General features: G+C 40.6%; 1 protein-coding gene across 2 annotated transcripts; it reads left to right on the top strand.

The window, feature by feature from the left end:
* Positions 1-2,319, top strand: LOC122314507 (NADH dehydrogenase [ubiquinone] 1 beta subcomplex subunit 3-A-like). Of its 2 annotated transcripts, none has more exons than XM_043130142.1 (2): positions 1-295; positions 2,067-2,319. In XM_043130142.1, exon 1 carries the CDS (start codon positions 63-65, stop codon positions 291-293), a length of 231 nt encoding a protein of 76 aa, XP_042986076.1. In that variant the 5' UTR covers positions 1-62; the 3' UTR covers positions 294-295; positions 2,067-2,319. The 2 variants fall into 2 exon arrangements, with proteins under 2 accessions (XP_042986076.1, XP_042986074.1); XM_043130140.1 differs by having other exon boundaries at positions 2-295; positions 2,079-2,319.
* The last annotated feature ends 11,180 nt before the right edge of the window (positions 2,320-13,499 follow it).

The raw sequence follows: 13,499 nt of genomic DNA on the forward strand, positions 1-13,499 counted from the left end.
TCATTCAGTCCCATTGAAGGAGAAAGAAGCACGCACAGGAAATAGTGCAGCAGAAGAGAGAAATGGCGAATAAGGCCCTGGGACCCACGGGAGAGTTCTTCAGGAGAAGGGACGAGTGGAGAAAGCACCCGATGCTGACGAATCAGCTCCGCCACGCCACTCCCGGCCTCGGCATTGCCCTCGTTGCCTTTGGCATCTACCTCATCGGCGAACAAGTGTACGACAGGCTCCACGCTCCTTCCTCTTCTCACCACAACCACTCTGCTCCATCAACTTCCCCTGCTTCACACTGAAGGTGATTCTCTGGCCAGTTTTACGGTTTCCTTTGGTTTTCGATTCGATCGTACTTATTTTTTACACCGACCCATTTGCGTTTATGCTTTTCGGTGAAATGGGTTACTCGTCCTATGTTAGGTTTTGGCCAAAAGGGTGTCTTTGATCTACTATTGAACCTAGTTGATCCAATCGTTCCCTATTAAGTGTAATTAAATCGATGCTTTTAATGGGATCCCCCGAGCTCTAGCTCTACCTGTGGAGGATAAGACCAACCGAGTGCCTATTTTTGGGTAATTAGGAATCGGTGAGAGGACATCTACCTTTTTTTTTACCCATCAAAAGAAAATCTCTTTCTTTATGTGGAATGAGGTATTGTGAAATTAATTTTCTTCGAAAGGTGTTCGATAGTGCTCTTTAGTCTTTTGTTAATTGAAGGGGGGATGGGAGTTTCGATCATGGGGATTGACATCGGCACTTTCGCTCCAGTTCCGTGGCAGCAATAGAGCCTTAAATGAAGTTCTGATCTCAATTACCAACTTTTTGGACCTAAGTTAAAAGTTTTAAATGGTATTAGGATGGGATTGAAGCCCACGGAAATATTAATTGCAATTTGATATAATCAGGGAAGAGTTCGTGTAAGTTAGGGTTGGGCTATTGAATCTAGAAAGGAAAAACCGAGTGGTCTTTGGCTGACTGAATTCAGCCGACAAAAGAATTGAACAGTGTCCTTGTCATGGTTTTATACAAGTACGGTAGGGGTTAAGTTTTAAGTTTCTGCTCTGGATATCGTATGATGATTTTGTAATGAATAAATGAGATATTAGGTTGTGTGAACATCTATACCAGCAAGAATGTTGGATATTTTTTATTTTATTTGTGGCTCTTTCATCATTATCATCTACCGAATGCATTTTTATGAGTTGGCATTTTCTCATAATTTTTTCCCTATATAAATGAATTTTACTCTACGTAAGATTCACATTTAGCTATAAACTTATCAAAAAAGGATTCACATTTAGCTATAAACTAGTTTATCTGCTTGCCTTATCTTGTATGGCTTTTACTTTGACCAACCCTTGCTAATGCATGAAAGGACTTATTATTTTTTGAAAAGAGAAAAAAAAAAAAAATAGAGTGGATTTATTATTTCTGGCTGTGATCATTATTTGCAAAAGTCAAGTCTGTAAAGTGCCCCATACAAGTGAGCATTAGTAAGGCTGGGCGCTGGGTCCCACAATCTCACCTGCCCACCCACCCAATCCGCCCTGCCAGCAAGGGTAATGGGAAGAAAATCTGCCCAATCCTCCTCCTCCTCCCCCCACATCCTCCTCCTCCTTTGTTTCTTCTGTGTCGCTTGTGGAAGAGAGTTTATAATTTACAGTTGGAGAGTTGTTTTTGATCTGTTGTAGTTCCTGTTTTTTAACCCCTTGTATATATGTCATTTGATGATGCCTTTGGGTGCGCTTACAGATGGAAAGGGAAAAATCCTTCTGCCCATTCACTGGGAATGAGTGGCATGGGGTTAGGGGTATGGGTGGGGGTGGGGTGGGCAGCTACCCGCTGCCCTAAGCATTAGCATTTTCAGGAGAGCAGTTCTCATTTCTTTTTCCTACATCTTTAATTTTGCCAGCTAAACTTTACCCCTGTACGTTTTATGATGTGAGGATGTTCTGACTGGAACCTGGAAGAGTTTTTACTTGCAAACTGAAGATGTTCATACTGCTCTTACTTTGCTTTATCACATTTCAAAAACAGTTATTGTCTCTGCTAATTGATTATTTGACAAATAGTTGATCTTGCAGATGAACTATTGGTGAAAGGAAGGAAGCTTGGGCCTTGTATTTCAGCATTCCACTTTTAATTTGGTGTTAAATAAAAAAACATTTTAAACATTAAGCTCAAAGCGTGCAATGATTATTTTGTTTCTATTTAGGAATATGGTAACTTCGCTAGAAGCTACTATATGGGATTATAAATAATTCTCTTTATATTCTATTAACTATCCATACATTTGATGGCTGAATTAATGTTTTTTTCTTTCCATACTCGTCTTTCTTTGGTTGGTTCCCTCTGCTACTACTATAAAATTCTTGGATTAGAATTGTGGTTTTGCTTGTCATGGCTCCCCATGCATGGGAGCCCTATCAAGAGGAAGAGTATACTTGGGTTCTGCCCGTAGCGCTCTTTGATGAATTTTGATGAGTATTGATTGAGTTGAAATATTGCAGATTTTATACATTTAAAGTCAATATATTTTAATTATTTTATAACATTTTTATTGGTTTTAGATGAAAAAATAGTTAATAATCATAAATACGAGTTGTGATTTTTAATTGATTAATATCATGTTTATGCTTAATTTTATAATTTACGATTTAATTGGATAATAACTCTTCACATGCACAAGACATTTTCAATTTTCGGATTTGACGGAAGCTTCTCAGCAACAAGTGGATCACACATCGCTTAACACACCTCACCACATGACAAGCTTCTTGGCTTATCTTCAAAGTGGACTCTGCTGCATGCATTGAACATCTAAAATCATATTGGCCGCAACACTTTTTTGGACGTAGTCGAGCTACGTTTTGAGGTTTGAGGAAAACACAAGCTCATATGGTCTCTTTGGGTTTTGAAAAAAGAAAGGAAGATAGCACATTTCTTCTTTCAGTTTTGGAGAGAGACGACACGCAACATGGGTAGATAAAAAAAAAAAGAAGAAAAAAAGGAAGGTTGGGTTCAGAACAAAATGGGAGAGAGGGGGAGCTCTTTCTGGTCAGCTTTTAGCTTTTTACCATTTTGGATATGGAAAAATATAGTTGTAAGCACAATTGTGCACTAATGTGATGTGATTGGTCAAAAAGTAGATTTTATTAAAAATAGTGTTAATTTAAATTTTAAGTATGAATAAATCAGTATTAGTACACAGATTAGTGCGCAACTGTATTTGTATGTAGCATAGCTCTTTGGATATTATTCAGCTTTTCACAAAAGGAAAAGGAACTAAAGCTACGGATTGAGCTACTCACGTTGGCTGGGCATTCAACGAGGGGAGATTTTATTTTATTTTATTATTTTTTTTCGGGCTTTGTGGACTTGAACAGAAAGGTGAGGTTGGATTGGAGGGACGCCAAACCAGTGAGGTGGAGTTTTTTGTTTGGAGCATTTTGACTTCAGCTGCTGAGTAGACTTTTGAGGGTAGAAACGTGAGGCTGGGTAAAGAAAAAGAAACGAGCAACTCACTCTCTCTCACTCTATCTACGCTTCTTGCAGGGTTGAACTTTCAGCTTTGTTTTTAGAGGGAAGAAACAGAGTAGGACAAACAGCACACAAAACAAAAAGAGTATAGGTTATTTCTTGGCTTATTTTTCATTTGGGTCAAGAGGAGTTTTTTTGTTGTTTCGTGAGAGAGAAGGGTGAAGAGGTTCATTTTTCGCTTGGGGGAAGAGCACTGCACTGGGCAGTTTGAGTGAAAGCTTCTTTTTCGTTCAACCAGGGGACCTAAGGAGACGTTGGAAGGGAGGATTAATTTTTCTAGCTTTTGAAAGAGAGGCAACAAGCTTTTGGAAAAAAAAAAAAAAAAGAGGAGAGAGCTACGAAACGTAGTAGGAGACTTGTTTATGGTGGACTTCAGCTAAAAAAAAAGAAAGTTAGAAGATAGTTTATCTTTTTTTTTTCTTTTCTGCTTTATCTTCGTACGAGACAGTAGAGAAGTTTGGATTGTTATTTATTTATTTTTTTTGGAGAGAGATGGAACTAGGATCTGAAAGAAAGAAGAACTTGGGACACTGAACAAAAAGGGCTAGATAGTGGATGAAGAGTTCTACTTAAGAGCATGGGGTTGGTTTTGTGCATTTTGGTCAGGAGCTTTTGCTTGAAGTGGACGAGGTGAAAGTGGATTCTCTTTCGTTGTCGGTGGGCAGAATGCAGTGGGAGCTAGGACTTGAGGTGGACGAAGCCTTACATGTTGGGGACTTTTTTCGTTTGAGTAGATAGACGAAATGGACAGAGATCCTGTTTGAAGGGAGTTTTTAGCTCAATCCTCCAGTTTTGTTAACTTGTGGTTGTTTTCTTGTATTTTGTTAACTTTATTATGGAGACTAGTTATTTGATTTCTATGGCTCTTTTGATAAATATGGTTGGCTAAATTCTTGTACTAAGATTAGAAGTGAAGTTAAATAATTTAAACGTTATATTCAGATCAACGTAAAATTTATTTTGTGAGCTTGATCGATTGAAGGATTTTATTATTGAATATTTTGATTATCTATATATTTATCTTGATTAATTGTGATTTTTGAATACAATGAATGTTTGAAAAAATCTATGTGATATTCAAATGAGTCTATGAAGGTTATAATCATCAATCGTTCATGCTTAATCATTAATAACTATTTTTCTTGACCTTAAATGTTAAATTTTTCAATTAAATGGAATCATTATTTTAGTTTAATTGAAATAAGTCGATTGGAAATAATATTTTAAATTATTAGACGGATACTTGAAACTTTAATCATTCTCTATATTGATTTAGTTTATCATTTTAGTTTTATTCTGTTACTTTAAAAATTTTTATTTCAGTAATTTTTTTGTCTACTTGATTGTATGTTTATTTTAATAATTTATTTTCTTTGTTTGAGTTTATTTTCTTCATCACATAAGTCAATATCTATGGATTTGACCCTGTTAGATGCTACAACATCTGTATTCTTACAGGTAAAACTGTTTTAAATTTTTAGTTTACTAGTTTGAGTTAAAGTTTAGGTGTAATAAATAAAAAAAAAAAAAAAAAGAAAGATAGAGAATCTTTGAACCGAACTATCTAATAAACTCTAAATAACGGTCCTTCAACGGGCTATTGACAAATAGACTCCCTATTTAAATTCCCATGTACCTGCAAATTACATGAAACTCCATGTGACCCATCCCTTGTTGCCCCCACCCCAAAAAATACTTGAACTCTCTGTTCCACTCTCTCCCCTTTCTCTTCTATGGAATCCTCTCTTGTTCTTTCCATAATCTCTCAATCGACGGTGCGGTCTACTTGCCTTTGTCTAGAAACTCTCTTTCTTCCAAATTTCTCTCCTCAAGTTGGATTTCAAGATCTCATTCTCTGTGGCAATAGATTTGAGATATCTCATTGGATTTAACATTCTTCTCAATTTCAAATTGGCACGTAATCTGCTACAAAATTTACAAAGTGTGTGTGTGTGTGTTGGCAATAGATCTGAGATATCTCGTTGGATTTAACATTCTTCTCAATTTCAAATTGGCACGTAATCTGCTACAAAATTTACAAATTTCATGTGCCTTGATATACAGATCGTTGCTCCGCTGTGAGGTTGTAAAAGAGAACATTTCGATCTTCTTTGGAAGGTGGGCATTCACATCAGCCTTCATGCATCCAAGGAGAGAAGGCATGATCAAGTCTCACAAGACCACACCACACATGCATGGTGATAAAATAAGAATCAGAAACTGATGTAAGGAAAAAATTGAAGTTCATAAATTTAAGAAATCCAACTTGACAAGCCTCTAGTGCTCCTCTCTCTTCACATTGTTCGAAGGAGGCTCTATTGGTGCCCATGTGTGACGCCCCCAAATCCCCACGCCCGAATACGGGGAAATCGAGACGTCCGGATGGTGACAACCCGGGTCACCATCCTATCGACGGGTGTCAAGTGTGTGCAAGGCAACATAAGTGTACAAAGAAACACGCAGCGGATAACGAAAGTCATAACTAAGTACCAGAATTTTTCTTAACGTAATACAAGCTGTTTAAAACATACATAGATAAAATATTACAAAAACACAAATACAGTTTTAAACCAAATATAAAGCATAGCATCAGCAACCCGGTGGAGCCGCATCCTCGGGCTCAGCCTCCTCCTCTTCGTCCTCCAACTCTGCACCAAAAGCTACGGAACCAAAATGGTACCGCAGGTAAGTAAAACCCAAACACTACCAGATAAAAACACATAGAACTCAAACAAAATGCATGAAGCATGCCCGATGCACAAAATCCAAAAACATAATTTTCCACACACGCCAAAAATCCATTTGGCCTAAAAACACATCCTTTCCGAAAAACACGCCAAAAGTCACATTTGACCTTTATCCGTCTCAAACCATTATCCATATTAACCGCATGCACCATGACCTCCCCTAGGGGTCATCCGCACACCCTGGCTCCAGTGCCACACCGCAGAGTACCACCACGCATGTGACACCTAACGAGCGATGCCCAGTTCCGTGCCCCGCATGTTCGTAGCCAAGCATCCTCTAGCCCAGCATCCTCTAGCCCTCACCAGCGAAGGGCCACGGAGTCAGTGCGTAGAGCGATGCCCGATTCCGCGCCCGGCGCGTTCGTAGCCAAGCAACCCCTAGCCCCCGCTCCCGTCGTCTAGCGACAACTCAGGGGACATCACTCAGTTTATTCCGCTCCCGAGTGACCAGAGGAGTTCCACCGGGATAATACCCCATCCCGGCTTGGGGTCGTGATACACACGCACCCGTAAGACCACTTACGCCAATACACAGACTTTTCACACATAAACAAAAACACACGTGCATGCACCATGTAATGCCATATCAATGCATAATAAAATAATCCAACAACATAAAACAAATAAACAGGCAACTCCGTCCTCCATCCATCCGACCCCCGAACTTCTCGGACTCAGTCCAGAATCAACCAACCAGCAGATAAAATAATTGAATGAGCAATATATATTTAAATCTGAAAATAGGATTTGGAAAATACTTACAGCGCTATATGGCAATTTTAGAAAACACCCGACGTTGCAAACGGCGGAGAAAAAGCAACGTAACAGTGTAATTTACACTGTTGTCGTGGGTAATAAATTACCCATTTTCAAACGGGGACAAACCAAGGCTCGGGATTGATAGGGAATGACCTTAAGATATTTATGAAATTAAGGGAAATGAGTTTTGGCCATGGGTGGTGGTGGAAATGGCGGTCGAAGGCCAAAAAAGGGCTGAAAGGAGTTGAGCTCGTGGGAGCTGTTCCGGCAACGGATCGAGGCCGGAAATGGGTGGTTTAGGTCGGCAAGAGGTAGGGGAAGAAGCTGTGAAAAGATGGTGGCCGGAGGTGGTGCGACGGCGCCGGAAACGGTAAAAAACCGTATGGCTTGGAGGAGCTCGTGGCGGCTAACGGTGGCTCGGATGGAGGTGAAACTTGGTGGGGATGTTCACCGGTGAGAGGGGAAGAAAACTGGGTGGGTGGTGTCGGCCACGCCGCCGGCGAGTGGCGGTTCTAGGCTGCAAAAGCAACCGGCGACAGGGGCAAAAACAGAGCAGGTGCAGCGACTTCCGGCGGCTCTCGAAAGCTAACGGCTGGTCCGATGGCTCTGAAAATTGGTGGGGATGATCTCTGGTGGAAGGGGAAGAGAATGGTGGTGACGGCGCACCAAACGGTGGCCGGACGGCGGAGAACTGGCCGGTCAAAGTGGTGGCGACGGGAATGAGAAAAAGGGGCAGCTGGGCGTACGTGGGAGAGAAAGGAGAAGAAAGAAGAAGAAAAGAAAGAAAAAGAAAGAAAAAGAAGGAAAAAGAAAAGGAAAAAGGGAAAAAGAAAAAGAGGAAAGAAAAGAAATGAGGTCCAATCCTCACTCCGGAGACCAAAAACCAATCCGCCGAAAACGATATTAAAAACCGTAAAACGACTAAAATAAATTAAACACATCAAATAAATTAAAACCAATTAAAACACATTAATTTAAAATAAATAAACCAATATATTATTCAAATTAAAAACAACCATTCAGTGAAAATACACGTAAAAACGGGGTATCACACCATGCATCCCCTTATTCCACCATTTTCCTACTTCTTTTTCTCATTTTTTAGTTTTTTCTTCTCAACTCCCAACTTTAGTAGGGTTTCCTCATGTTTATGTGGTTCTTCTTGGTCTTGGCAATGTAGTTTCAAAGCAAGAGCAAGGGGTTTTAGAGCAAAGATGAAAAAGGAAGAGAGAGAAAGGCCAGGGTTTCAATTAATTAAATAATCTAGTGTAGTGATCCTTATGGCTTTTGTTTGTGCTTGCTTATGTAGATGACTTCTATTAGATGCTGTTGATGGCTTAACAATGGACGAACCTTTGCAAAGCGAACCTAAAAAAAACTATGTTGTTTCATGTCCCATTTTTGTAATGGTTTTTTATTTTATTTTGAAATAGATATTTATAGTTACACCCGGTATTCTATTGAGTTCCTTTTGGAGAGAGCTGTCTTTGGTTATAGTTGTATCTATGTTTCATTTGGAAATTTAATTATTAGCTCCTTGGAGATTTTAATTTTAGGTAAGGTAAGCTTCATTTAAGAAAAAAAAATATTCAACTCATCTCACTTCCCGAACATGGCCTTTTAGGAAAGGTTTGGATTGTGAGTTGAGTTGAGTTAAGGTTTTTTTTTTTTTTTTTTTTTTTTTTTTTTTCTCTCTCTAAGCAAGTGAGTAAACTTCATTAGAAAAGTAGAAAAGATTATACATGAGGAGGGGCTGAGGTTCCTCAACAAACACACTAGAACAATAACAACAGTGCAAATAAGTGAATAAAAAAGAAAAAAGAAGCGGGTTTTTGCGACCAATTTCTTGATCTTTAAATATGTCCTACTAAGAGGACGCTGTCTTAAAACGACGGTAATAAGATGTTCGGAAAAAGTTATGAACAATGGAACCAACGCTGGTGGCAGTGAAACCTACGCTGTAAGCGATGTGAGTGGCAGGTGCACTGTTGTTTGTTGTCTTGAAATGATTTTTAGAGAGATCTGCAATCTCTTCTTTGAGTTCATCCGTTAGGAAAAGTGATAATATAGTAGAAAACACGACATTGGGTGGACTGATTTACGACTAGTGATCATCTACATTCCCGCGCTTTGGTGATGGTGCAAGGTAGCCATACATCGGTGGGGAGGAGATGAAGATCTCGACGAGATGAAACTGCTGGTATGGCTCGTGTAGCTGTTGGAGCGAGGTCATGCATGAAGACCACGTGTGGCAACAAGCAAGCCGCACGTGAGGACAACGCGTTGAACATTTTGGCTCAGCTCAGCTTTGTCCCAATATATTGGTGGCTGTAGGATGGGGTGGTATGGCGCGTGTAGGCGGATGGTGGCCGGAGAGCAACAGATTTGACCAAAACCAAACCGTTGGAGGGAGGGAAAAAATACTATCTTGAAAGTGTGTACACAATGTGGAAATAGAAATGAGAAGGAGAAGAGGGTGAAAGCCTTAGCTCCACCCTCCTCTCCGTTAATGGCTTTCACTGAAATGGGGTTTTCTAGAGAGAAGGAAGATTATCTTTCTTCCTTCTTTCTCGAAGGGAAGACTATCTCTCAGCTTTATGTTCTCGTTCTAGTAATGAGTTGAGTTGAGTAGAGATAAAAGTTGAATAAAATATTATTAGAATTTTATTTTTTAATATTATTTTTATTTTGAGATATGAAAGGATTTAATTATTTATTATATTTTATGTGAGAATTTAAGAGAGTTGTAACGATTAAATGTAATGAGATGAGTTGAAAGGCTCTCTTAATCCAAACAAGGCCTAATTTCACAAGCGCTCAGCATTTTAGCATAATTGGTAAGCCAATGATCAAGCAACTTGCTCTCCCCCTCTCCCACAAATTGCTCCAAAATTACCAGCTCGAACCATCTAAACAAATTCATGATCATAGGTGCATAGAAATTAGAGGCATCATGAAGACTAACGGTTCGTTTGGGGAGTGAGATAAGATGAAAATTTTGTAAATAGTAGTGAGATAGTTTGAGTTAATTATTTTTTAAGTTTTGGGAAATGAGAGGAAAAAACTGAATAAAAAATATTATAAACTAAAATATTTTTAGAATATAGTTTTATAATATTATTTTTGTTTGGAGATTTGAAAAAATTAAATTATTTTTTATTTTTTGTTTGAAATTTTGAAAAAGTTGTAATAATTAGTTTGAAAATATTGTATTTAGATTATGTTTGGAAAGGAGATAGGATGAGATAAGATGAGATGAGAAGAGAATTTTGAAATGAGATCTATTTCCAAACAAGCCCTAAAGAAAAGATGTTCACGATATCATCATAATCATGCACAAACCATAAACCCTTTTCTAGTTTTCTGTAAACATTGCATATTAAAAACCAAGACACACATGAATAAGTATTGAGCAATAAATTGTGCTACTTTCATTTTTATTTTCACAATCCAATATGGTTGCTAATATCAAAATTATTACAAAACACATTTTATATATACTATCTAGAATAAGCTACCATTCCATGAAAAACTTGAATGTTAAAGTCATAATAAAATCCTACTACAAAAAGGAAAAAAACTTGAATGTTAAAGGATGAGCCGTCGACGCTAGGAAATCATAAAAAATTCACATGACTTCACTACAACTTAAGTCATATATGACTTGTGGGATAGATTCCCAGTGGCGAGAGGATAAGATGGGCTAGGCCAAGTCGGCCTAGGAAGCCTAGGAGAAGAAGCGGTTAAGTAACACGTCCTGGTTAGGGTTGGAAGTTAGATTGTTTGACACCACTATTGGCTAACAACCCTAGCACGCAAGGTTAGGGACAATCCCTGTCCTTGAACTGTGGCTGTTGGAGAAACCTAAAGAGTGGGTGCTCCTAACCGAGGCCAGGTCACATTTAATGGAAGGCGAAGATAGACACGTCACAACGAGGAGCCATGCCATATTTAATGAAGGCCGGCGGTGAGCACGCCACGACGTGCCTCTTGGTTTGTCAGTGGTCATCATGATCGGGTCTAGCAGGTTTGTTGCACAACAGGAAGTTGGTAGGGAGACCCGACCTAGGTACAAAGTGACACCTCCACGATCTCCTTTCCAAGGATCACCCCAACTAGGTATATATATCCATCCCTACTGAGGAGTGGGCTCTAGACACTTGTGCATGTTCACAATCCTATAATTCAAAAACTGAGGATTCTATCCTGACTTAGGTATCGGAGGTGTTCTCAACAGCTTGGAGCCCTAATTTCCCTATTGACTAGTTGCAGGTTGGGCTCCGTGGGATTGCTTAGGCAAAGAAATATGACACTAACAATGGAGCTGTCTATGGGATTTTTCCTATAGTAGTATGTCCTTTGTATGCTAGCAATGACGCTGTCCCAAACCACGCAAAGGGAGGAAGAACAGTAAGTAATGAAGGCGAGACTCACTGAGATGGGAGACACGAGAAAGAAACTAATGGAGGGGTGGAGAAGCTCCATCAAGAAAACGCCGCTCTAAGGCAAACCAAAAAAGAATTGGCGGGAGGAATGGAACACAACCACAATGAGCATGCCGAATCACGGCGCATCCCTAAAATCTCCACGGTCAAGGAAGAGAGACACAAGATGCACCTTGAGCTTCGAGAGCTCGAGGATAAGTACACAGAAATGGCCAGATGAATTGGTTCGTCATCCTTTGTAGACCAACTACTTACTAGCACAGACTTACTGTACATCACGAGTTATGGTTGTCCCTCTCCTGCCTAAATTTAAGGTCCCTCAAATGGAAGTGTACAACGGGTCCAAGGATCTGCTGGAACACTTGGAGACATTTAAGGCCCATATGACCCTACATGGCTTCCTAAGAGAGGTTGTGTTTTCTGGTTCCTACAACAAGGATCTATGGACAGTTTTGGTGAGCTAGCTTGTCTCTTCTTGACGAAATTTCTAGCAAGCTAGAAGAGAAGGTGCCCTGCCACCTACCTCCTAACAAAAAAATACTAGGACGATGAGAGCCTAAGTCATACCTCTCTTGGTTCAATTGGGAGTGCATGACCACAGACAACCAGAATGAAAAGATCACCTTGGTGGCCTTGCTAGAAGGGATTTGGTCCTGGAACCCGTTAATGATTGAGATAGCCTAGAGGACCTCCACAATGTTGAGAGAATTCATGGACCAGGTAGACGGCTTCATTAACACCAAGGACACCCTTCAAGCCCTAATGGCTCCCTGAAAAACCAAGCTAGAGGAAGCAAACAAGAAGGCCGCTAGACAAAATGGTGGGTCGAACCAGGAAGGGAGCAAGAAAGGTGCATAGGAGGTCAAGAAAAGGAGTGAAGCGTCGGCTGGGCACGCGGTAGGCCACATGCACTCATGAGCATGGCCGTAAAGGCTAAATGTGCCTTGAGCCCGAGAAAGGAACCATAATAGGGTCAAGAGAACCACAAGTATTGCACCTTCCATTATACGGACCAGCATAGTACAGATGAATGCTATACCTTGAAGCCAAGAAGGGGGAGTTGGTGGGTTTTCTAGATCAGTGACGACAGGCAGAAAGGCGATAGGAATGGTGTGAGGGTGGCCACCTAAGGCCTCGATGAAGTAAGAGCCCAAGGGGATAAAGGGTTAGGAGGGAGGCCTGAAGGAGCTCGCACCGTAGGAGCCTAGTGGGTGAGATCCGCACAATTGTGGGAGGATATGCAGGGGAAGGTTCCACCTCGTCAGCTCGTAGAGCCAAAGCTTGAAGGGTTGAGTATGAGGAAGTATTGGCAACAGGAAAGGTCACAACCCTAAACATCATGAGGGTGGTAACCTCTACGTACCATTTCAAGATGAAATTCTCCATAGACTTGGGGGTGGGCGAGGTCCGTGGCAAACGGGTGCTGGTTTGGGAATACTATCCCGAGATCTTAGGCATGAAGTGAAGGAGGTCAAGATGATCAGAGGATAGCAGGAGGGCACGGGACCACCTCCACCACCAACCTTGGCCGAGTGGGATGGAGAGTTCGAGATGAACAAGCATTACGGCAGGCGGAACCCAATGAGTTCTTAGAACTGGTTTTCGTAGACCGACAACGGCTTGAGTGCACCGTGTGAGGGGGGACCAAAATGGCTCTTGAATTAAGGTAGGCCGTGAAGTGGCTCCTCGTCGAGCATCATGATGTGTTTGCATGGAGTCACGAGGAGATGCCCAGGATTGATAACTCAATCATCGAGCATTGCCTCTGCGTGGGATTATCTCCTTACGGCAGGATTCATCCAAGAAGCCCACTATCTTGATTGGCTCTCCAATGTTGTGCTGGTCAAGAAGGCAAGTGAGAAGTGGAGGATGTGCATCGATTTCATGGAACTGAACAAGACATGCCTGAAGGACAGCTTCCCTCTGGATACAACGACGGACCACCCACTACTAAACTTCATCGACGAGTACTCTGGATACAACTAGACTCAAATTAATCTAGATGATGAGGAAA

This window comes from Carya illinoinensis, chromosome 6 (assembly GCF_018687715.1).
Source record: "Carya illinoinensis cultivar Pawnee chromosome 6, C.illinoinensisPawnee_v1, whole genome shotgun sequence".
In the NCBI taxonomy this organism is placed as follows: domain Eukaryota; kingdom Viridiplantae; phylum Streptophyta; class Magnoliopsida; order Fagales; family Juglandaceae; genus Carya; species Carya illinoinensis.